At 47.8% G+C, this 25,857-nt stretch overlaps 1 protein-coding gene across 4 annotated transcripts in view; it reads right to left on the bottom strand.

Moving 5' to 3' along the window:
- Positions 1 to 25,857, bottom strand: part of Zbtb16 (zinc finger and BTB domain containing 16) — a 179,359-nt gene that overhangs the window by 72,564 nt on the left and 80,938 nt on the right. For all 4 annotated transcript variants that reach the window (XM_047519440.1, XM_047519437.1, XM_047519439.1 and 1 more), the window contains exon 3: positions 19,259 to 19,356. In XM_047519440.1, coding sequence (XP_047375396.1) covers positions 19,259 to 19,356 — 98 coding nt within the window. The remainder of the gene's footprint in view (positions 1 to 19,258; positions 19,357 to 25,857) is intronic.

Raw genomic sequence — 25,857 nt, 5'->3', positions numbered from 1 at the left:
AGCCTGTACCCCCAATCTGGTATGGTATACATGCGCGTGTAATGTACAAAGCTGCTCTCCCCGCCCTTTCCGGTACAGTCATTTCCCTGCCTCCCAACTACTGTCAGTCTGTGAACATCCTAGCTAGCTATTGGTTCACCAGTCAGCTTGCAAGTATCCTTCTCCGTTATTGGTTCCCTGTTAGCCTGGCGGGATTCAACTGCTTCACCGTAACTACCCCGCCATCTTTTCTCATGCTTTCTCTCCCCCTGACTCACTTTCTTTCTCCTCCTCGCTTTTCCACTCTCTCTAGCGCCTGCCCTTTCTTGTTCCCTTTCTTTTCCTCTCATTTTCTCTCTTACCCTGCAGGGAGGCACTCTGTTTGCTTAATAAACTCCTTATGTGATTTCCCGTGTCCGGAGTGGTTTATGTGGGATTCCTTACAGCACTCACAGACACACACACACACACACACACACACACACACCTGCATGCACACATCCCTCTCTCGGGTAAGATCTACAATGCTGCCTCAACAACAGAATAAAGAAAACCTGGGCCACTCCAAAGCCCTGCCCACACAATGTCAAGCTGATACCAGCCACTACCCTGGTCCCCCAACATCCCCTGCCACTCCCTGCAACTAAATGTTCACTTGAGGTATTTCCAGAGGGAAAGAAGGGAAACCTTCCTCAGCCTTAAGAGCATTCTGGTCCTCCCTTTTTTCTCCAAGCTGGCTCCTTCCTCCCTTATTCCTTCCTCACTGAAGAGTATGCAGAGTGTTTAAATCCCTTTAGGATCTCTGTATTGATAACTTCCCTGTCCCATTTCTTTCCAGAATTCCCCCATTCCCTCCCTATTCCTAGCATCTCTCTTCAAAGCCACTTGCAACTGTCTTTTTGGTATGTGTGTATTCCGTTTGTTTTTAAGTTAAATACCCTTAGGGAATCATTCTTGAACAAATGGCAAGACACAAAGGCTTTCCAAAGGCTTCAAATACTGTCACAGGCATGAGAACCATTGCACTCTTCAAGAAACCAGTTGGCAGAACTCTGCATGCGGTTATCTGCCGACCTTTCCCTTGGCCGTGAGATGCACCCCACCCTTCAGGCAAAATCTTCTTCAAGTTGCATCAAGAGCATTAGCCATTTAACCTCTCTGAACATTGGTTTCCTCACCTGTTAAAGAGATGGCAATACATCCCTCCTACCCTGAAAGCAGGACTTTGAAGTTGCCCAACTCCGAGGGTGTCACTCATTTAGATAAGGGACCACAAGGTTGTTGGGAGATTTAAATAAGGAGATGCAAGGGAAGGTGCCCTGCATAGTACCTGGCACCAGCCCCTGCCCAGTGACAATCCTCCTTCTTCTCTCTCCTCAGGATCATATGGGTCCAGCCAAGGCTGCCTACAATGAGCATCAATAATACAGCTGCTGCAATCACAGTGAGAATATTAGCCACTGACATCTCCTGCACATTTATTATGAAACAAGCAGCTATGCTAACTATGTTAGATGGCAATATGCAATAATTCAGTCCTTTTGCAATTCTAAGATTATCCCCATTTTAAAGATGTGAAAATGGAGGTTTAAAAAAGTTTAGTGCACTTACTCAAGGTCTTATTGGTAGCAAGAGTCAGAGAAAATGAAACTAACTTCAACCAGGGTGGCATCATGGGAAGCCCACCAAACCAGAAGGGTCTTGGATCATATAAGACCTTAAAGCATGAGGAGCTCCTAGTGAGGGGAACAGACAAAAGGTACCAAAGGCAATGTGCTCAAGTCCTCTGCTCTTCTCCACACTGTGGCACACCCTTGGAGCCAGGAGGCCTCCCCCACGGGCTCCTGTGCTACTTCTTCATTTCACCCGCCTCTTCTCTTCACCATTGTCCACCAGACAGAAGCTGGCAGCAGCAGGCTCTTCTAGACCCAGCTCTGCAGGGGACTTCAGTGTTTTTCTATGATTCTGCTTTTCTTGGTCTCAGTTTTGCCATCTGCAAAATGAACATCAAATTCCTAGGCCCTCTCTGCAGTATAAAGCTATTACGGACAGGAATGAGCTCAAACATATGAAAACATGTGGGGGGGGGGTCTTTATAGAGGAAAGGTGCTACTGATCTTCAAGACTGTCTTAAAACAAAAACCCCAATGAGGCAGACGCCTCCAGGCTCAACTCCCTTGACTGCGGCATTCTCCTTTTGACTTCTAAGGAAGCAAGATGTTCTATCATAACAATCAATTGTATTCACTGAAAGTAGAAAAATGAACTCTTACACTGATGAATGGCAGCACACTGCAGAGTCTGAAACAGACAAGGTTGTCTTGGTTGACCTTTGGTTAACCAAAAAGTTCTTTTATTACACCCTCCCTGAGCATCCTAGTTGTCCAAAGATTTGCAGAGAAGACACTCACTGTTGGCTCTGAGGGTCTTTTCCCTCTTACCTTCTCTCTACATGTGCCCCTGATAACTTCCCCTTTACTCAGGGCCCTAACTGGACCCCTTCCCCCAGAACACCAGGTAAATTCAGTGAGTTCAGGCTGAATATGTACATTTTGGGCCCATTCTAAACTTTAGGGTTATCAGTTACTTTAAATTCATTCACACACACACACACACACACACACACACACCTGGAGGATTCTTCAAACCAAGAGAGAAGCAATGGATCCATGGCTTCCATTGTGATTCCTCACTTGAAGACAGCTGGGAAAGAGGCCCCACCACCTGCCTCACCCGTCACCACACCCACCATCCTGTCTCAGACCCGGCGCCCAGGGGACTGCCACCCTCCCTCCCCCTTCCTCGGGCCCCTCAGTGGCACCTCGAGGCTGCCAGTCTCTCCAGGCCTGCTGTGGCTTTCAGAAAACAGAGCATGTCTATTTTTAGCCTTCTCAGCCTAATAATACTCCCCAACACCCATTCAGCTTAATCACTTTATTGAGGACAAGAAGCGGGCTCTCCAGCCCGGGTGCTTCTGATGTTAGGAAGTAGTAAAATGTTCAAACCGGTTAAAAATGACACTCATTGGCTTGCCTTTGGTGTTCCTGAAACCTTAATTGTGGCTCAGGCCGTGGATCTAAAGAACCTTGCAGGTTTCAGAGTCTGGCTGTCTCACCCCCTGCACCATAATTGAGGTGTTACATTACAACCGAAGCACTCACATTTCCAGGCTCAAAATTCAGAAGCCCGAAGGCGCCACACTTTTCCACACAGAAATATTGCCCATCATAATTAATACCCATCTCCCCACTTGGGGGGAGAAACAAACCCTACTGGCCTTTTCTGGTACACCCTATGCAAAAGGTCCAGGTGGGGTAACTATTCCTATGTAAGGCTCATAGCATTATTAAAGTGCTATGAAAACTAAAATGACATCGAATTGCTACTTGAAAACAGAATGGTTTGTTTGGTGTAATTAGAGGACCTGTGAATTTGGTGTGCGCAGAAAATAACTGTTGGCAGCGCTTCTACATCCACCTTTGAGACGATGCCTTCCAGAGTTTTGGGGTGAACATCTGCAGGCGTGCACTCGGTACCACACGACCCGCAGGCTGGGAGAAGCGGGCAGCTTGGAAAGGGGATGGAAACAACTTTGCCTCTGAGGTTAAGACCAGGGGCTTCAGGTCAGGCATCCCTGGAAGCACAGCCTGACCCTGCTTTTTACTTGCTGGTTGATCTGGGGCAAGTAAACACAGTTTCCCTGTCTTCAAAATGGACGTAATGAGAGTCCCAGCTTCAAGTGGGTCTTGTGAGGATCCAGTGCCATAATGGAATAAAAGCACCTTGCAAACAGGCCCTCGGTGCATGTTAGCTGTCATTATCATTGGCATCTTTGGTCTCCTCCTTTCTACCTCGGACTCCTGAGATAACAGCATCCAGTCTGACTCTTTGAGGCAAAAAAAGGAATCTGGGTATGAGAATGGCTAACTGTAGCCAGTTCTGTGCAACCTCAAGATATCCTCGGATGGGTGGTGGGAAACTCCTATGGACTCCCAGGGGTCAATAGAGTCTGTCCCAAGCCAAGCATTTTGAGGGGATGACTTCTCAGGTCCCTCTAAGCTAAGTGTGCGACGGCTATGTCCCAGGCTTGGAAACTCACCCAGATGAGGCTCTGCACATCCCCAGGCAGCTTCCCCGTGTGCTCCTTCCCATCTCGTTCCTTCTCAGGCAGGTGCATGAAGCACTTTCATAAATGTCCTGCTCTTCGAAAGGCAGGGGCGAGTGAATGCCTCATTAACTTTCCTAGCTAATTTTACGATTTAACCAAACACCACATTCCTTCCTCCATTCAGCCAGCCAGCCTCTGACTGCAACAAACTTATAACTGTGAGGTGGAAGAATAATTCAGCTCCAAGATGGAAGGTAAAGGCCCGAACACTACAGTGGGTGATCCGGAGAAGAGCAAAAATAAAAGGCTCACTTTTGCTTCAGACAGCTCTGCACATGCCCCAGAGCAGAATTTAAGGTTGTGCAGGGTTGAGAAGGGAGGCAAGAAAGCCAGGCTGGCCATGTGGAATCAGAAAGATGGAGTGCTCTGGTGACAGCAACTCTTTCTGTCACTCAGGGGGGACAGGGGCTATATCAGGAAGCACAGTTACATGCTGTTCTCTGGGGGGTATGATTCAACACTGATGGGCAGCAACAGAGGTAAGGCTGGGCTACCCAGAGGACATGCTCAGCTTGGCCATACCCCAGGGTCCCTTCCAAAGGGCAGTGGAAGGTCCTTCTCAGTCCATTGAGCCTAGGCCTCCAATGTACCAGTTGCAGGGGCCTACCTCCTAAGATTCCAGGTAGAGGTGGTGTCCGGTAGGAAGACGGCATGTGTAAGGAAGCGTCACCATCAAGAATCCTACAGGAGAGAAAAGACCCTAGGGATTGTCATATTGGTCCTATTTATATAGGTTTGCACCTTGCCCACCCAGGTTGGATAGAACTTTGCAGAGATAGAAGTATTCCAGCTCATGACCTACAGCCAGGCCCTGCCCTCAGAGCTGAGGAAAGACTCCACCCTGTGATTCCCCTTGCTTCCTGATCAGTCCCAAAGCCCACACCTGTCCGTCTCAGTCCTTGATTCCAGGAAGTAGGACCCCAGACCCCAAACCTCAATCAAAGCAAGAACGGTCCCCCGCAGGGCTCTTTCAGATGTGCTGGGCTGTTCAGGCAGTAATCCCCAAGGGACAGAAGCCTGCCCCCAAAATCTGGTCTCTGGGCCTTTGTCCATCCTGAGCTCATTTAATGAAAGTCTTCAGAAGACCCAGCAAATCAAAAGTCTCGGGGCATCTCTCCTTACCTGAAGTTACCTTGTTACCCAAACAACTGAGGCCTTGCATAATTACTCCAACAAAATCAGCCGCCAATGAGCTCCTGTGCTCAATTAGCTTATAATAGTCAGCGAGAGAGCTGCGAGGTTTAATCCACCTACCCCAGAAGGCTTTTTATCCCAACTACCTAATGAAAAGTTTAGAACTTGATATTTTTTTCTTCTTTTCTTTGGCAAGCAAAAGAATTCCAATCAAAAGGGGCCTGGCTGGGGGAAGGAGGAGGGAGCACATTAGCTCCTGGGGAAAAGTCTAGAAGAGGTGTCTGTGCCAGGCTGAATCCCAGGCCGAGCCAGCTCCCCACAGAAGCCCTTGGGCCTCCCTCTATCCTCCACTAGGGGACAGCCAGCCCACCTCCACTAAGGGCACACATTGGTTGTCCCCTGCATGGTCAAGGAGGAGGGTTAGGGCCCTGGGGTCCTCAGCTGTGACAGTCCCCACAGTTCCTTCACTCACTCCAGTGGGGGCTCCTTCTAGACATCCTACCAGGCAAGCCCCCACCAAAATCCCATGACCCTCCTTCCTGAAGCCATTCCTCATCTCCCTGGTCCATGGAGATTTTCTCTGCTCTACACTCCCCTCTCGCCCACTCATTCCCTTGTGGGGACAATGAGTACACTCAGTCATGCACACTTTCCTTGGCCAGGGGGCTTGTGTCATCCTCTCAGCCACCATCAGTAACTTGTGGGTAAGGACAGTGGCTTCAACTCTGCCCTTCCAGGTTCTGCATGCAACTGGCCCCCAGTTCAGTTATTAACTAATGAATTAATTCAAGCATCATTTCCCCCCAAAAAGAGAGCCATGTGTGTGACCCAGAAGAGTCAGTGAAGTTTCTCCACTGCCCAACCTTTGCCATCTGGTTCCCATTGGACTGATGTTTCACTTCCCAAGAAGGTTCCTACATCCCCAGAGTGTGCTGGGGAAGATAAGCTTGTCAGAGAGCAGACAAAACTAGCCTCCTGCTGAGTGGTCCAGCTTCACTGGACATGATCTGAAAGGTCAGGGAGGCCACAATCTTCCTGATAGATCACACTCCAAGATGCTGGCAGTCTAAGGAGCTAGTAACTACCCAAGGGGTCCCAGCTCCCATATTTTCAGGCTGCATCGCAAGTCACTTGCCCCTTTCACTCCTAATTTCCCAGGAGCAAAACACCCAGCTGAGTGACCATGCAAGAGGAGCCAGAGGCAACTCTCTACCTGCCCCTCCTATCTGTGGGGCATAGTCCAGGGTTGGAAGAGCAGGAGGCATGATGTAGCCAAGCTCGCCCTGAGTGGGACAGCCACATACTGACCCACAGACCCTCCAGCAATGCTCCCAGAGCCCCTCCCCCAACAGCCCCACAGGCAATACAGAGAAGTAATGGCCACAACTCAGCAACCACTGGACACATGCAGCTCTGGCAAAACAGGGAGAGGATAATAAGCCAACCTTTTCCTGGTGGCCCAGGTGCAAGGTTCTGGAGCAACAGCCAATTACTACGCTGTCCCTGCCCCAGAACACCTGGAGACAGAGCCTTCCTGGTCTCAGTTCCCTGGTCTCTAACACATTGATTAGCACTACAAATAGAGAAGCAAGAATTCAGGTGCTCAAATAGTTTGAGGCCAGGGGCCAGGTGCCCAGTGGGGAGAGAGATCTGGATTTGAATCCAGTCTGCCACCTCCTGGCTGTCTGATCTTAGGCAGGTTAATACTTTAAGCCTTAGAGTCCTCATCTGCAAAATGGAGTCAGCACATCTACCTTCCAAGGCTAACGTCAGTTTAAGTGAGATCAGAATGCAGAACACCAAAGCTCCAATGTGCCTGGAACGCAGCATATATTCAAAAAATATTAAGTGCCTTTCTCTCCTTCACCCTTACCATCCATCCAGAGTAATTCACTTATTCATTCAGATATTTACTGACATCCCTCTATGATGTGGCTGTGGGTGCAACAGAGCATGCTACTGATAAGGCCCCTGCTTCCCTTCCGCCTCCTTGTTCAGACTGCTGACTCCCAGGGCTACAGGAAGCAAGAGAGTCCCTCAGCTCTATCCCTTACCATTGGTCCATTCACTCATTCATTTGTTCAAAAATGACTGAGTTATAACCACTGAGCAGGTTACTATGCTAGGTAGTATGTAGAACACAGAAATAAATCACGTGTTTGCAAGAAGCCTAGAGTCTAGTAGGTGAAAAAGGACAAGCACATAAATAGCTATTTAACAAAGAAGGTGACAGTTGCCATAAGAGGGGGTAGATAAATGGCTAAGAGCAATCAGATGGGGGTGGCCTCCTGTCCCGCCCAGACAGACGCATCCTCTGACTGAGCAGGCTGACTTTCAAAAGAGAAGAGAGAGACCACTCTCCAGTCTGGCACCGTTCCTAGCACGGGAAACAGGCAGGATCTATTTAAAACATCTAGAGGCAGGTCAGAGTCTTTTCTGGCAATTTCCAAAACTCGTACTTCCTGGAGCTGACTGGGTAACCTGGACAGAACCAATACTGTCAAAATCCTCCCGATTTGTAAAAAAAATATCTAGCAGTTGCCCGGATGATAAAGAATCTTGTCCTTCAAAGGGAGGGTCTGGGCACAGAGGGAGTGGCAGGGGCGCTGGGGAAAAAGGGGAACGCCCTACAAATATGGATCAGGGCTCAGGGAAAAAACAAACAGCAAAGGAAATTTATGCATTGTAGTTGCTTTACTACCCAATTAATTCAGTAATTTCAAAAACAATTTTATTTATGTTCCATTTACCACATCAAAAGTGAAAAAAATCCTACTGATGCTAAAATAATACCTCAAAGCATCTATTTTTAATCTGTTAAAAAAATAAAAAGAGGTTGGGGGAGAGTTAAAGGAAAAAAAAAAAAAAAAAAACTAGCCCTGGTTTCTGTACAATCTCTCCCAGGCAGACCACCAACCCTCAGAGAGAGAGAAAGAGAGAAAGAACACAGCCAAGCCCTCTCTGAGAGCCTTCCTGGCTGCTGAAAACCGAGCTTGTCAAAAAAAACAAATCCATAATGGCCCGAGGCTCCTCTCCAATCTATTTTCTGCTCAGCTGGTTTTAAATGAAGTTATTATGAGTCATTAAAACACCCGCAAGCCAGTGGAAGTCAGCCAATTACAATTTTAAATTTAGCCTGTTCTCTGCCCCATTCTCTTGTTTTCTTCCTTTGCCCACAGAATGCTGCTGCTGTTATTTTTTCCCTCCCTCCCTCTACCCAAAGTGGAAGAGACAGTTATGAAAATGCCTAGTATTGCATGGAATGCAGAATCATTCATATGAAACTCAAATTATTAAATTAAAAAAAATGCAAACTTCCACCCCCTCCAAAGTCAACCGAGACTTGCCTCAGCCCACTAGATTCCTCGGAAACTCTGGTCTGGGCCCTAAAGGTCACAGGGCTATTTTTAAAATGAAAAGGTTCTTCATTGGGGTCTTGTTGAGAAACATTCACATCCATCACACGCCATCAACATGCTCCTGGCTGAAGGATGGGGGTGGAGGGACCACCAACATCTGAGAATTAATAACAAACAATAAAGTTGAAACTCAAAAGTAACAGGCTTCGCAATCAAGCATGAATGTCGATGGAAGTCACTAGATATGATGAGCTCATTTAGATTTTAAATCTTCAAGGTAATGGCCTGTGCGGGCCCATTACAGCAAAGGAACAATTTTGAATATTTCATGTAAACGCTTCTTCTCAAATCTTTTTTTTTCTCATGCTTGCACACACGAACACCTGTGTGCACACACAGTGTTCTGATTAGAACTCATCCCCTTAATTCTGGGAACATAATAGCAGCTTCTCCCTAACCCCAGGTAACTACTTTCCTACCCAAAGAACTATCCCCGTCTAGTACTTCTACCCCTGGCTGATAAGCCTGCAAGCTCCACAAGACAGACCCCCAAACCTCTGCAGATGCTTCCCATCACCTCAGAGCCCACCCAAGACATACACCCTTTTTGGATCCGAAATGTACCCCAAAAGTTTAATTGTGGAAGGCTCCGCCCCCAAAGCTGCAGTGTTTACAGATGGGGCCTTTGGAAGGTGACTGGGTCATGAGGCCCTAACCCCATCAAAGTAATTCTTCCATTGATGAATTCATAATTTAATGGACCATTGGGAGGTGGGGATGTGGGGCCTAGGTGGAAGATGTATATCCTTGGGGACATACCTAGAAGAGAATATCTTGTCCCTGACCCATTCCATTCACTCTCTCTCTGCTTCCTGACTCATGTTCTCTCTACCATGATGTTCTGCCTCACCAGAAGCCCAGAAACAATAGAGCCTACTGACCATGGACTGAGACTTCTGAAACCATGAGCCAAAATAAATCTTTTTTTCCTTTATGTTGTTTATCTCAGGTATTTTGTCACAGCGACAGAAAGATGATTAACACACACCCCTCGAGAGGATCAGTCCTCTGCCCACGCTAGACTTGGCAATTCTACTGCCCCAGTGAAGCAAGGAAACCAAAGCCAAAGATAAAGGCAGAAGGAACACCTGGGATGGGGCAGAGGCCATGTCATTTCCTCATTATTCACTGAAAGTCAGTATGGAGACCAGGATGCTCTTATGATTTGGATGTCCCCCAAAAGCTTATATGTGAGACGATGCAAGAAAGTTCAAAGGAGAAATGACTGGGTTGTGAGAGTCTTAACCCAATCAGCAAATTAATCCCCTGATAGGGACTAACTGAGTGGTAACTGAAATGGTAGGGTATGGCTGGAGGAGGTGGGAATTAGGGACATGGCTTCAGGGTATATATTTTGTATCTGCCTAGTGGAGTCTCTCCCTCTCTGCTGTCTGATCATCATATGAGCTGCTTCCCTCTGCCATACCCTTCCGCCATGATGTTCTGCCTCACCTTGAGCCCAGAGGAATGGAGCCGGCCTGCCTTGGACTAAGACCTCTGAAACCGTGAGCCCCCAATTAACTTTTCCTCTCTAAATTGTTCTGCCTGGGTCTTTTAGTCACAGTAGTGAAAAAGCTGCCTAAAACAGATGCTATCATGTATATCTATGGTAGCTCTGGATGAGATGGAACTTAGGTCTATTTCTACTAACCAGCCATGTCAAGAAGAGACAATTACAAATTACAAAGAAGCTTCCAGGTCCACTGTAACCAACAACAATCGAAGCAGGAAGAGGATTTGGGCTTGAACCTGGGGCCTGAAAACACAACTGCCCCATGATCTGAGGGTCCCCAGAGTGGAGTAGATGTCACCATTCTGTCCTCAACCCGAGTGTCCCCACTCAGCTGCTTCCTCTGTGGGGCCCTCCATCCCACAATAGCTCCTCACACTGGCTCACAGAGGCCCGACTCCCTGAAGTTAAAAGGCTGAAGCTTCAGGTCTCTCCCCAGCACCAGTTCCTTTCCTAGAGGGACTCTAACACTTTACGTTCAATATCCCTCCCTGAGAGAGGACACCCAAAACTGTGTAAGACTCAGGAGCACCCAACCCAGATCTACCCTAGCAGTACAAACACTTTGGTTAAGGATATTCCTTTATTCAACAAATAAGCACCCAAAGCCCTCTCTGTGCCAGGCACTTTGTCAAGTCATGCATTTGTGAGGGTGAACAAATGGCAGGATGTCTGGTAAGTTCTGTGCCCATGTGAGCAAGTCCCCACAAGATGGACTCTGGATAGCAATGTCCAGCAAAGCCTGATTCTGCTCATCTACTTGCCCATCCTCAACTTACCTTGAAAGAAATATCCAGGGACCTAGGGAAAGCAGGAGCCACAGCAGAAAAGCCCTACTCTGGTCCCTATGAGGCCAGGGACAACAGCACATGAGGTCCAGGTGCTGGAGAGTTCCCTGGCCACTTGCTCAGGAGGCCTCACCAGATCTCTGGGCCCAGGTGACATTTTGTTCCCCACTCACCTGCTGCCCAACTCCCAAGCTAAGAAACTTTGAGGAGGGAAAGAGATGGAAAGGGGATGGGGAAGGAGGCTGAGAGACAGACAGCCAGATAGCCTGATAGAAAGAAGGCCAACCAAGACAGATGGAGACAAAGACAGATGAAGACATAAGAAAGAAGACAGAAAATACACAGAGTGTCGAGCAGAGGCTGAGGCTGACACAGACACAAGGACAGTGACAAAGAGATGAAGTGAGATGAAAGGAGATTGGGGGAAATGGAAGGAGAGAAGAGCAAAGCTGAAAAATAAACACCTGCCACCCCAGAGACCGGGGAGAGCACAGAGAGTAACAGCCACATGTTGTGATAGATGGAGGAGGCAGGCTCAGCCCAGTCAGAGGGCTAGGGTATGGGGGCTGGGAGAAGGCAGCAGTGGGAGACCCCAGGAGTCCTGCAGGGTGCATGTCTGGGAAGCCAAAGGAAAGGCAAAGCCCCTGGAATCAAGACCACGGCATCACCCTGGGGTCGATCCCATGCAACATCCCTCCCTTACAACCCAGTTGGCCCCTCGTCCTCCAACAGAACCAAGGTCCAGCAGCCCAGAGCTGGGAAGCATGGAAGGAGCAAGCCAGAGGAAGAGGGAAAATTCGAGAATAAACAGCAGACAGACAGATGTCCCAGCATCCACCCCTCGAGGGCACCGCTCATTTCCTAACAGGAACGTCATCATCCAGCGGTGTAAAATCATGTGGTGGTATGAAAGGGGGTGTGTGTGGGAGAAAAATCATTGAGAGGCACAGAAAGAGAGAGAGAGAAAGAGAAGGAAGAAGGTTATTACATAATTTCCACTTTCTTTCCTCCACCCTTCAAGTAATGTTCTCTCTGACAGGCTCCTCTCTGAGGGGGGAAAATGACAAATCCAATCCAAAATTCAACAGCCTGTGTTCTGTTCAGAGAGCACACAGTGTACTGTACAGCCCATAAAACTCCAAACAGCCTCCAGACACTGCCGCAATCGTCCTCCATCAAAACACTTTGTCTTGCATACAAAAATAAGATACAGCGCTGAACGGAATACAAAATCAGCCCATTACAGTACAGAGAGACTGCTACTTAGCAACGAGGGGGCTCTAAAGCCTCGATGCTCTACAGGAAGCAAAATCTGTCGAGCCTGTTGGGCAAATGATAAACATTAGCAGTATTAAAAAACACAAAAGCCATGTAAATGGATAGACATAATGTGGAAACGAATTTATAGAATAAATTGGGATGGGGGCTTGAGGGTGGGGGGAGAGGCTGGGTGGGATCCAGAGAGGGAGCTGGAACGGGCTTTTGGACCCCTGCTATGGCACCATATGGAGACAAGACATGTGCATGGGGGGTCTGCGAACCCCTTCTTTGCAAGGGCCCTAGGTGAAGGGGTGGGAGAGAAGCGGTGGAGCCTCTTCAAAACAACGACCTGCAAGGAACTTTCCAAACTTTCTCAGTTCAGGTGGACTGATGTGAATCTTGAAGGGCCGAGGCACCCAGGCACTCCCACCCAGTGGCACCCGGGTGGACGGTTTTGGGGATGTATCTGCCCTGGGGCCAGTGTCACACACTGCACCACCACAGACACTGACACTTGCTGTAAACAAAATCCCTGGCCAAAAAAAAAAAAGTTTAAAAAAAAAAAAAAAAAAAAAAACACCTAGACAACAAAACCAAACACACCCCATCTGGGTTGGAAAATCAGTATATTTCATCAGGTAAAGGGGAAAAATACTCTGGCTGTGAATCAGCAGCAGATTTCGGATCTCAGCCAAAACAGGAGCTAAAAAGCAAAACCATATTCTTCGGCTCTCAGTTGAGGCTCTTGAGGCAGAAAGCGAGAAGGAGCGGGGGGTGGGGAGGGGGCAGTGAGGAAGGGTGAGGATGGGAGGGGGCAGGCAAGAAATGTATTTTTCATCAGCCAGTGTATAATTTATAAACAGCATTAAACAGTTTTTGTTTTCTTTCTCCTCTCTCCCGTGTAGGGGCTTGGACCGCAGTCAAGCCTGCATTAATTTCTGCTTTGGGTACAGTGTGTTCTTGGAGGCGCATCTGCAAGCGATCATAAACTCTCTGGAATGCTGGCAGAACATCCAGACCTGCCGGCAGGCCAGTGACGACACCACTCTGGGAAAAAGTTCGGGAAGCAGGCCAAATTCAGAGTAGGGAGAGAGAGAGAAGTGTGTTCAAGAGGGAGCTGGGAGAAAGTGGCTCCCTTCCCTCTTTCCTCTCTGCACCCCTGTCGCCTTCTGCAGACCAAAGGGCGGGCAGCCCAGCCCCTGAGCCACCCCTGTCTAATCTTCTCCACCTTCTTAACCTGACCACTCAGCAGTTCCCGTATCTCAAGACATGTTGAGGGAGGTAAAGGGACGAGAGAAGTTTCTCTTTGGGAATCTCCTGGTTTTACCCTGATCTGGAAGCTAACTGGAAGAAGGGAAAGTTGACACCCGCTGGAAAGGGCTGGAGAGCGAACGGACTGGTGAAGGACTCGCGTGTGCCTGGCACCCCCCAGTCTCTTGCTCTGAGCAGTACCTAATCCAGGAAGAGAGGTGACAGGGAGACAGGCTGCTCAACACTGTGGCCACACACCAGCACGGACTGCTCCTCTTCACTGTCTCCTGGGGTCTTATACGTCCCACAGCCTAGCCCAGTCGAAGTCAAAAAGCCCAGCAGTCCCTTCGAGTACAGAGGGCGAAAAGTGTCACTTCCTTCTCAATCTTTCAGTGCTTTGGAGGAAAGTAGGAATCGTTTTGCCACTCTGGGCGTTCTGTGATCTTGTTCCAGCCCTCATTTCCAAGCCCTGGCCTGCCTCTGTCTATCCTCTCTGACAGCGTGGCCCTGCCCAGCCCCGCAGGTGGCCGGACTCCCCCACCAAGTCCCTCCAGAATGTTGCTCTTGCCTTCGATATATTTCAGTTCTTCCACCCTCTGAATTTCTCATACACCTCTTTCTTGGCACTTGGTACACATGTTCTTCTATAGTCAAACCATGTCTCCTACTAGACATAGGCCCCTTGAGGGCAGGGGTGCTGTGGTATTCTTCACTATTAGAGCTGTGGAGTTAGACACATAATTGGTGCTTCTTAAACATCCGCTGGCTTCGAAAAAATGAATGGCACGCCCAGAACAGGACCAGGCCATCTCCATACCCAAACCCCTCACAGTAGGCAGCCTAGTCAGAAACAGGCAGGCAATTCTAGGCTTGCTCTTGCAACCCTCTGGTACACTGAGCCAAGTCATGGGAAATACTACCTGATGGGAAACCTGCCACTAGCCAACCTCAGAACCAACTGGAGTCACTACCTGAGTTTGTGGTGTCTACAGCGACATTCCAGAGCTAGGAATCACTTCTGTTAGAACAGGAGAGGCAAAGAGATGGGATCCTGAGATGTTTCAGGGTCCAAGCCCCACAAGGGATGAGGCAGCAAAGGGTGGGGAAAGAGGCTTTGGAGTCATCCTAGGACACAGCCGGGTAGGGTGGGGGACATTCTTCTGCTCACTGCCACAGTCCTACACCCAAGCTTCACCTTGCCACAGGGCCAAGTCTGGCACGCCTTGGAAGGAGGTTGCCTCTCTCCCCACCACCAGCCTCTTTCCCAATACTCAAATCCTTCTGACCCCCAATACCACCTCTGAGAATGCAGAGCCTGGACCGATCATCTCATTAGCTAATGAGTTAGGTTATTGTTGGTTTAGTTTAAACTTATTGTTATCATCAGGTATATCTCATAAACACTTGATTAGTTAACATATTCAAATCGAAATAAAAACTTCAATTACACTGAACATTCACTACTACCATTTAAGTCCTTAAAAAAAAACTAAAAAAAAAAAAGAAGAAGAAGAAGAGAGAAAAAGAGAAAGCAGTGCCTCTCAGAAGGGCCTCCTACAGGGCAAACTTCTAATTAAACAAATTGTCAATTTCAACACAATGAAAACTGATTTAGGAGTGTAAATTTAGTATTCTAGTCACTGGAAATAAGACCTCGCCTTGTCGATCTCCGACAGGCTGATTTCATCTGATAGGGAAATGAGGAGGAAGACCAGGAGAGAAAGGAGGGGACCATGCAGAGGAAAGGCAAGCCGGAGCCGTTTTCTCCTTTCATAAATAACATCTCCGCAGAATTCAGTGTGGTCTCTTCTCCAGCGTCGGAGAAACTCTTGCCTCTTCCTTCACCCCACCCCTACCAGATGAGAAAAAAAAAATTAATCGAGTATGATGACAACCTTGGCTCGGCACTCACTGTACATACTGTACCCACAAGTCTGGCTGGAAGCCAGGCCTGGCCCAGCGCCAGGACTACAATAACAAACACAGGCAGCGCGAGCCAAGAGGGGGTGGGGCAGCCAGCACAGCCCAGAAAGCAGGGAAAGGAGGCTTGTGCAGCCGCTCAGCAAAGCGCCCGCTCAGGAGCAGAAGCGCACAGCAGGGGTGTGCCTGGGCAGGGGCAGCCACAAGACCCCTACTCAGATCCCAGACGCACTCCCCTGCAGCATGCTCTTTTTAACGAAACAGTCTCCCAGGCTCCGAAGCCACTATGGTTTTTCCAGGTTCTGCACTGCTGCTCCAAGCCTTGGTTATCTTCTGTAAAATGGGTCTGTGCTACGCGACCCGAGTGAGGGTCCATTCTCACCGTCAGCTCCCTGCTGCATGGAGCCTTCAAGACAGAGGAGCAAGAAAATCTCATGTCATCTCATTAAATGTGTCTTCTAAAACAACAGAGTTCTGTTAGGCATCTGGGGACTGGGATCAGAATGTGTAAAATCACTAGTGGAATCTTCGAGAAAACCTGGCACGACCAGCCCAGCCCTCAGACCCCAATCCCAACAAGTCCAGGTCTCTGCAGGGTCCCCTCTCCCAGGGGTAGTTACTGTTCAACAGGGGGTAGCCAAATTCAGAAAGATGTCTAGCATCACTAAACCTTTGTGCTATCTGATTTTTAAGATATTTCAGCACAGTGAGAGGTATGCAGGGCAACAGAAAGAAAATAGGGACTAGAAATCTCAGACTCTGTAGGCCCTGAGCTATGTGCAGGGGTGAATTTAAACACGACTGACTCATCATACCTGCTCCATCCCCAGATCCTCCTTGACAAGGGCACTGGCAAGTAACACTCAAGGGGACAAATCATTTGACCAATAAGACAGGCATAGAAAGGGAAACAGAAAAGCAGGATTCAACTCTGAAAGTCTCTGGCACATCCAGATGGGGGCCTTGGAAGTGGTACCTCAGGAAGACTGGAGTGCACTTCCCCAGGGACCTGCCAGTCCATGGGGGGTAGTGCAAAGTCACTATCTAGTCTGAACTGGGGATGCCAAACACACCTGAGAATATGAAATCAGCCACTGTCCTCTCTATGACACCCTCCTGCACTCTGGACCTGGGATTCAGAGCAGACAGCAGCTAACTCACATGTACTCTTCACCTGAAAGAAGGTTGCAGTATGGGCCAGGGTCTCTTGGCTGCCCCCTTCCCCAGCAAGCCCCTTGGTCATGAACAGTTCCTGCTGCAGGAGAGACCAGGCAGGAGATGGGAGTTTTCTTAAGTTGTTCATTGCTCTCCCACGTTGCACTAATTCATTCAACAGATAATTTTTGACTCCAGTAAAGTGTTGGGCACTGTGCTAGACATGACAGGGACTGATCCTGAGCCCAAGCAGGATCAGTCTATGAAGGAGAGAGGGAGAGGAAATCCCACTTGCTGAAAGCCTGCAATGTTCCAGGCATAGTGCTAAGCATGCTTCCTTGAAGTAGGGTTAAATATTTTTGTTTCACAGTAAGGCTCAGGCTCAGAGAGTCAAGCCACATCCTCACGAGGTGAATGCCCAAGGTCACATTGTCAGGAGATGGGTGCCCCAATTCCTTCCACCACATCACCCTGTCCTCACAGAGGGGACATAAGCCAAGCCCATAGTTAACTATAACACAAAGAAAAAAGGTTGTACCCAAAGATAGCTCTAGACGAAATATGGACACCCCAAAGAAGGCACAATTACTTCTGGCTAGAAATGGGGGATGCCTGGGGATGGTTTCATGGAAGGAACCTTGGAAAATCTGGGAAGATGGCAGATGGAATGGGGAAAACAAAGACACAGGGCTCAGAAAGCAAGGAGCATGTGAAGTAACCCAACAAGAAGGTGAGTCTGGCTAGGGTAGTGGACTCAAGAAAAGAACAGCAAGAAAGGATGCAGACTGGGGTTGAGCTTCAGAGAAGGCAAGGGAGCTTTAACAACAGATCGAAATGTATATTGTACCATCAAAGCGTTCAGTGCATACAAGTGTGTGGGTCAGGGAGCAAAAGAAACAGAAACCCACACTCTGGCACTCAGGGTCAGGGAGGGATGGCCACTCTGGTTGGCAGACAGTTTATGAAACCAAGTACTGAACCCAAAACAATGCAGGAAGCTGAAGGTGCACATCATTAAAAGAGAGGAAAAGGTGTACTTAAGTGCCAAACAAGATGCTGAACACAGGCTGGGGAGATAGCTCAGTTGGTAGAGTGCTTGCCTTGCAAGCATGAAACCCTGGATTCGATCCCCAGTACCGCAAAAAAAAAAAAAAAAAAAAAAAAAAAAAAAAAGATGCTGAACACAGGAACGCCTGGACTCAGGACTCTGGGCCAAAGTCAGACAGGGCAGGATCAGGATGGTTCAGTGGAGGATGGAGTGGACTAAGGAGGAAGGGAACAGATAGGGACAGAATGGACATACCACATAGACAGCTATCTGGAGTGCTGAATCTCTGTGTCTGCAAGAGGGAAGAATGGGAAGTAAGAAAAAGTTTGGGTACCTTAGGAAGGACCATGAGGGCCAGGGAGAGATCCTACACAGGGCGGAGCCACATGGGCTCTGCGGCAAGGTAATGGTGAGCTGAAGCAAAGCTACCAAAGAGCACTTATACAACTATACACACAGAGGGTCACAGGAAGAACAGCACACAGCCAGCCAGGCAGGAAGCTTCTGGAGTTAGGTGATAGCTTCAGAGGTAGGAAAAGAGGAGGAAGGTGCACACAGAAGCCATTGATAGCAATTAAACACAAATCGCATGCTGGGTTCTTGCTATGGATGCCTTTAACATACATTCTGTCATCTTATCCTTAAAAAAAAAGATGTGAGTTAGCAACACCTGCACTTGACAAATACAAAGCTGGAGTTCACGAGATAAATCTGGCCACGGTCACACAGTTAGCACCTGTCACAAACAGGATCTGAACCTTCATCTGCCCAAGCCCAAAACCCACGCTTATTTCACAAACACCAAACTGCCCAGAAGGTCAGTTGCTTAAGGCAATATGGAAAAATATGAGGCAGAATTTGACAGATATCAATAAGTGGGAAGAGCAAGACCAAATAAGATAACCCACTCAGCACCCCTAAAAAGTGACTCTAAGTCTGAAAGGCAAGGTCACAACTACATGGAAGAGAATGCCCAGAGTAGGGCAGTGGTGAAGCTCTACAACTAAAGGTCAGTAGCCCGGAGCCCAAAAGCCACAGCATCAAACCTGCAGGCTCCTTCCCTCCACCAGAACACCCAGGCATGCTGCATGCCAGCGGATTCTCTCCTTTCCATGCCTCATGGGGCAGAGCAGCTTTGCCCAAACACCAGCAAAATTACCAACAGCCACACAGCCGACCCCACTAGAATTGGATAAAATTAACTTGCAAAAGACAGCACGCTGTAACTAGCTTTGTGTTCCAACCTTTCTATATCTATTTAATTAAAGGCTCCTGTATAATGTGAACCCAATAGTCAGATTCATTAGACAGCGAGAACCTAATTCCACAACTGTTTTGCTAATGAAACTGCAGTCTACTTTGGAAGGTAGATCACACAGGGCATGGGTGCCAATGATGCCCTGGGAACCCCAGGGGAGCATGAGGATAGGTTCATCCAATATGCACACGGTCAGGACGGCTTTTCTGCTCCGTGAACCTGGAAGGGACATTCAAGGGACAAGTTGGACCAAGGTCTTGGCTGGCAGCAGGGATACCCGGGCCGTGGAAGCCTCTGAGTAGTGGGTGAAGGCAGGCAGGAGGTAGTTGCCTGTGCCCAAATGGGCCAGTTAAGGCATCCTTGCCTACCTGAATGAGCCAGTAAGTGCATTCTCAGTCGCAAACTATCCAGGAACCGCTTTCCGCAGAGCTCGCACCCGTAGGTCTTCATCCCACTGTGCAGTTTCCTGTAGGGGAAAGGAAAAGATAGGTTGCTGCTGCTCTGGCTGGACAGAAGGCAGGCCCACCCCTACCTGGTGGCTCTGCGGCCATCCCTCTGGCAGGTGAACAGGAAGAAGGAGGTAGCGGGCACGGCACTGACAGAGTCTCAGCCCTGTATCATCAGTCTCCAATACCCTAGCCCCACCCCAGGCTGAGGACTGCTGCCCATAAGTCATGGATAATGCATCCATTCTTACTCTTGCCCAAGGAGAGAACAGGGTACTTCCTACTGCTTCGTTCACTGGCACACAGAGCAAAGGAACAAATCAGATTCAATTCCAGAGGGAGCAAGGAGGTAGTTCCCAGGACAGTCAGACAGACATAACACCCACTGTTAAACCAGCACAGGTCATGAATGGAAGCACACTGGCCTCTGCTTCCCTCAGACTGAGCTGTTACTATGCGTGCACCTGGCTCCCCGGCCTCCACCACCAGACAGCAGGAGGGCAGCACCTGCATCCTTTCTCTCTCCTCTGCCTAAACCCACTCCAGTGACTGGCACAGAGGAGGCTCAGGCTCTGAATAAGCTTCTAAAGGAACTGATGTCTTAACGGACAGTCAGGGCTCCCAGATATCCTCGGAACTATGGTGACCCCTAGAAACCATTCTTCCCCTAAGGACTAGCTTTAGCAGGGTCTTCCCTCTGTGTCTTGCCCCAACAGATAAAATGGTTCCAACAGTAGTCATTTTTGGTTTTCCAAAGGACTTTTGCACATATTTTGCACTACATTTTGCCATAACTATGATTCTGTGAATTTGGCTGGTCTGTGTTATCACCTGTGTAGACAGAGGCACTGGTGACAACTGGTCATAGGCTCAACCTGCCACAGTTCCCCAATCCCACTTGCCACCTGGATCCTCTCCTGACAGACCCCTCATTTTGTCATGAGCCAGCAATGACATTTATAAGTTAAAAGGAACTGGATGGACCAGCAAGCAGAGAGCCGAGTCTGGGGAGAAGCTCTGAGCTGCTGGCTTGGTCCCAAATGCTGACTTTCCTCCCACTCACACTGTTTCCAGTCACTTCTGCCACTGCTGGATGCAGGATCTGGCCTCCACCCCTGACCCTGTTTCTGCACCTTCCCTGCAACTTCCCCTCCGGAACAGGGCCGGCAGTGGCAGCCAGAGGTAGCACCTGTGGGTTGTAGGGCAGGCAAGACAGTGCAGGGCTCTCTGAGAGCCAACTGCCTACTGCAATCAGAATGTTGAACTGCCAAGACCACAATAAAAGACTGGAGAGCTGGTACTGATGTTAGATGAAACTTCAGATGGGGACAGGGGGTATCATGCACTCAAGTGGGCAGTGCCCAAATTATGACAATGAAACTGAACTGCAACTTCCAGATCCTCAAATGAGAACCCAAGTGTGCCAAAACCATGTGGTGGTATGGACGAGCCTCAGTCTATGGGCCGTCATGGCACAAGGACAGCACACAATCTAATGTATTTGGTCTTCTGATGGCGATCACACAGTTCTCTTCACAGAACTCTTTCTCAATCACATTGTTTTGTTTGCTTTCTTTCCCTTTATACCCTTGCCAAAGACAGATGATTTCTCAATCTCTCGCTCTCTCTCTCTTTCTCTCTCTCTCTCTCTCTCTCTCTCTCTCTCTCACACACACACACACACACACACACACACACACAGAGTCATCCAGCATTGGAAGACACCCCCCAGCCACATATTATCTCACTCTTGGCCACTGCTGATCCATCCAATTGAGAAATAACAGAACATTTGAACTGAACATTCTTAACTCTAGATATATTTCACAATATTGGACACTTGAACATGTCCTAATAGTGTTTGGGGTAAAGCATGCTTTTAACTATGTGCCCAGGTACATATGTGCAGGTGCATGTGTGCGAGCACACACACACACACACACACACAAACAAACACACACACACACACACACACACACACACACAGATAGTGGAGCATTCCTGTCTCTTGCCTGGGCATGATAGGTGTTTGCTTTTTATAGGAGATGTTGTACAGGATGGCAAAGGCTCCATTTGTGATTGGCTCTTCAGATGAACTTTTCATGTACAATCCTGGTGGGGAGGTTATTTTCTTCCTCTTCATTGATAATTTGTTAGTTTCCAGGTGCACCCTCCTTTCATAGGTGGCTATCAGGAGGAACAGGAGGACAAACACCCACTTGGATCTACTTTCCAAAAGGACTCCAGAGTGGCCAGTATTAAGATTTTGGGTGCCACCACCAGCCATGCTAACCTTCCCTCTTGGGTTTCCATCTCTTCTCCTTGAGAACTCCAGATCAAATCCTTCACCCTGATGAACAAACACTCTTTCAGCAACACTTTTGGCCTTCTCCCTGTGTGCAAATGAATTTGCCTAGAATTTGCTGGAAGTATCTTTTCTCCCAGTGGCCTACTGGAGTGGCTTGGTTTAAAAGGTGAAGCATGCTAGCCCTTTCCTTAGAGAGTAACAGGGCGCAGAGAATGCCCAGCGAGCTGCTGGAAGACTTGGATCCTCATCTTAACTCAGCCACTGACTTGTTTTAAGACGTTCAACAAGTCATGATATCATAATCTCTCCTCTTTTTCTCACTTGCAAATGGATATGGATGATAGCTAAGATTTCAGTTGGAGACCATATTTTGCTATTCAGAAGTCTTACCCACATCCTTTTACCTCTAATGGGCACCATTATTCTGAGTCAGGCTCCACTTGTCAATGCCCACTATGATGTTCTCTGACCCCCAGGCAGTCAGGTTAAGAAAGCCCAAGCAAAACTCTGGGCCCAACCTGGCAATCTATTCATTTTAAAACCTTTGAATCCAGATGGCCTGAGTTTCCTCTTTCTCACTTGTTAACTGTTTTTTAGTGAAAAAGCTCAGAGAACTCATCACAAACTTTTCCTCTGAACATCTCTGCTGCCATGCACGTCCTAGCCTTCAGAGACATAGATGTTCTGTCTTGTCCAATTCTCAGGGTGAGAACACTACCCTGAAACTGTGTCACTAACACAGTGTCCCACATAGGTTACCAGGGGCAAGTGTGGCATCCATGTATTTCTCACCTAGGACAAGCATATAGGTCTCAGCCACTGGCAGGCAGACCCAGTCAAAGCACACGAAGTTCAGAAGACCAAAAGGAAACAACTTCCCAGGCCTGCCTGGAAGTTCAACATAGCCCCGCAGGGGTTCACTCCTATCTTTGATTATTGTTCACAAACCAAGAGGAGTGTAGAGAGGTGGAAGCTTCTCCTGATTCACAGAAAAATAAGTTATACTACATGTATGTACAATATGTTAAAATACACTCTACTGTCATGTATATCTAAAAAGAAAAACGATGAGCAAATGGCAGAGAAGAATCAATTGCATTCAATAGACCTGATTACTAGCAGATTCTATGACACAGTCTACAGAAGAGTCAATGTAGAAATAGAATTCCAAGTGGTTTCTAGAACAAAACTACAAATTTGTATGAACTCATGGTCATCCCTCTTTAAATCACAACCTCCCCAAATCACCACTGCCACATTATGCAGGGCATTTAGATCAAAATGGAAATTCTGTCCACCCTCTTCCTCCTTACCACACTCAATACATCTTTCCAGTCTAGTCCTGCTTTTTCACAAGATCTGACTGCTTATGGCCACCTGAAGTCATCAGTGTGTACAGGGAAGAAGGACATCTGGGGACAGTTTTACACTTTGCAGTATACTATCTTGGTTGATGATGGAGTTTCTACATTCTGTTCTCTGAGAAAAAGCCACATTGCTGACCAACACTTTGAAAGTAACTTGGGTCTAGCATGGCCCAAGCATCTCACCCCTTCCCCGTACTCACTGGAGGGTCCATCTCCCCCATATGCTTCAAGTCCTCACTATTTATTCTTGGGGAATGGGCTCAAAATCTCCTCTACCCCTCATGGTGACCCATCTCAGATAATACCTGGTCCACTGTATATAACATTCACTTAGGTCCAAAATAATAATAATAATAATAAACCCTTACAGGGGTTTCTATCTATATTGTCAAGAAAGCAGAATCATAATTAGAAATTAGAGATAACCAAATTTGAACCTTTTAACAAGTAACATAGGAGAAGGACCTATTTCTTTTCACCATTTGTCAACCATACAACTCTCACTAGTAAAACCAAGGTAGTAAGATACAAGCTCATCATCTGAATCATTTCTGTGCAATTGCAAGTGTGAAAATCCATAAAGATTCCATCTGATTTAGACTAAAAACTCCACAATGATAGAAGTCATATGTATATTCCCTTTTCTTCATTATTCCCTTTTCTTCATAAGGCCTAGTTTAAAATGGATTGCTCAATGCTGCTAAAGAAATCCATCTAGATAAGAGTGTGCGGCACTCCTCTGCTCATCCTAACCAAAATCCAAGTATAACAGTTTCATGGGCAGCCTCCAGTCCAGAACCAGACCCTGTCCTGTGGCCCCTGAAGTCCATATAATGAAAACAAAGACTTTCATAGCAGCATAAAGCCTGAGCGTTAGACCAACCTCTCAACTTCAGGATAAACCTTCAACACCCCTGTATACCTAGGGCAGCAACAACAACATGAGCAACAGTAAGGAGAGACCCACACCAAATTCCATTCTCCCTACCTTCAGTCTCCAAGGACAGCTGGCCTTAACAGTACTGTCTACAGGAGAAGTTCAGTCCACCTCCATCCCACGCAGTCAATGATTAAGGGGAGAAGTCAAGGAGAAGGGCTCACTGCACCACCAGGTGCCAAGAGGAAAAGACCAAGAGTACCAGCTGACAGAAAGAGGGGAGCTCAAGCCACAGCACTTCCAATGCCACGTTTCTTCCCAAGTTCCTCTCTCAAGAGATGAATGGAAAAGCTGGAGCAGACCAACAGGCAGGGAAGGTTAGGAGAAAGAATTCTCAGTTCTAGTAGCCTAAGGGCTGCTCTTCACTTTCCTACTGGAAAGCTAAAACTGCCTGGCCTGTGAGTTTTGCTGAACAGATCAGTGTTGGAAACTGGGACCTGTAAGTAGGGAAAGCCACTGGGAGGGAACCCCATAGCTGGACCATGGTAATGTTTTCCTTGTTTTCAGCTTAACTGATCCATCCCCTGAACACACACTCAGACCAGGTCAAAAGGTTCTTCCAACTCCCCTATCCTTGATCTGAGGCTGCTCCACAGGCAGAATTCTCCCCAATACTCAGGGCTTATGCCTTCTGATTCCATAGCCATCAGTTTGACCTACTCAGTACTTCTAAGAGATACTCAGAACAGACAGAGGAGATAGGAAATTCTGTGAGTGAGACCCAACCAAGGTCTAAATGACTCTCTGCTCTCTCAAAAGCCCACTACCCACACAAGAAGCAACCCTCTCCAAGATCTACTTACCACAAGAACTCAGCCACCAAGCAACCCTCTGGGTCCTCTCTGGAGCTGGACCTGGCCCACAGGCACTGACATGATGCTGTGTCTCCCCATGGGGAATGGGATAAGGCACTGATAAAACTGCACACTGGCCAAGCTCACCTTTCCAAATAGAAACTGAACTGAGAGGGAAGAGTTGGCATACTTCAGTTACTGGGTTCACACATCTTCCATCTATTAGACCCCTAGGTTAAATAGTCATGCCTCCAATGTCCACTTACCCTTAGTTCAAATCACAAGAGAAGGTCAAATTGCCAACAGCATTCTGTGCTCTAATGGTAAGAGGAAGGGATGAATGAAAAGCTATTAGGTTATCAGGATTTCCTCCCAAAAACAAATTCCAGGGAGATTGCAGGGGTTTTTCCATATTCAGCCCAAACGCCTACATTTTCTAGCTACCTTTTTTGTGGGAAAGGAGTACTCTGAACAGAGCTGGTTCTGTACCCTAAACCAGAGCATGCTATTCACGGGGCTTCTGGGACACTCAGAATGTTTCCTACCTTCTAAGGGTGACACTGGATCTTCCCAAAGAATGTCTCTTAATGCCACCCACAGTGTCATATTCCAGGTGGGGCAGGTCATTAGTCATTTGAAGTGTCATTCTCCTTACATACGTGATTAAATGACGTAGGCCATTTATAAGTTCCTCAGAACTATAAGCTCCTGGAAGACCAAATCCCCGTCTTTATCTCTGTCTTCAACTCCCTCAGCAGAGACACAGGCCGCCAGAGCAGCCAGAGCAGGAGCTACTGCCTGTGAGGCAGTCTCCAACCACCCAAGATGAAGGGACAATTGGCCACTAAAATGCAGCCCACACCTGCCTGGAATCAGAGAGGGGGCCTGGCAACCCAGAGGAGAAAGAAGGGACAGTTCTAAACTGGACCAGGAAACGGGTCACTTCATTTTCTCAAGACATAAAGAAAATTATCCCTTTACCCGCTTTTTTTTTTTTTTTTTAATGTTGATATTAGACAGTCATTTGACAAGCTGCAAATGCTTAGCTGGTATTACCACAAATTATCCTTCTAGCAATAGAGTTCGTTGCTCCCTGACTAGTCAATATTAATAAA

The sequence above is a fragment of the Sciurus carolinensis genome, chromosome 11, assembly GCF_902686445.1.
Source record: "Sciurus carolinensis chromosome 11, mSciCar1.2, whole genome shotgun sequence".
Taxonomy (NCBI): domain Eukaryota; kingdom Metazoa; phylum Chordata; class Mammalia; order Rodentia; family Sciuridae; genus Sciurus; species Sciurus carolinensis.
The sequence above is the reverse complement of the archived record's forward strand: the minus strand, read 5'-3'. Positions and strand labels throughout refer to the sequence as shown.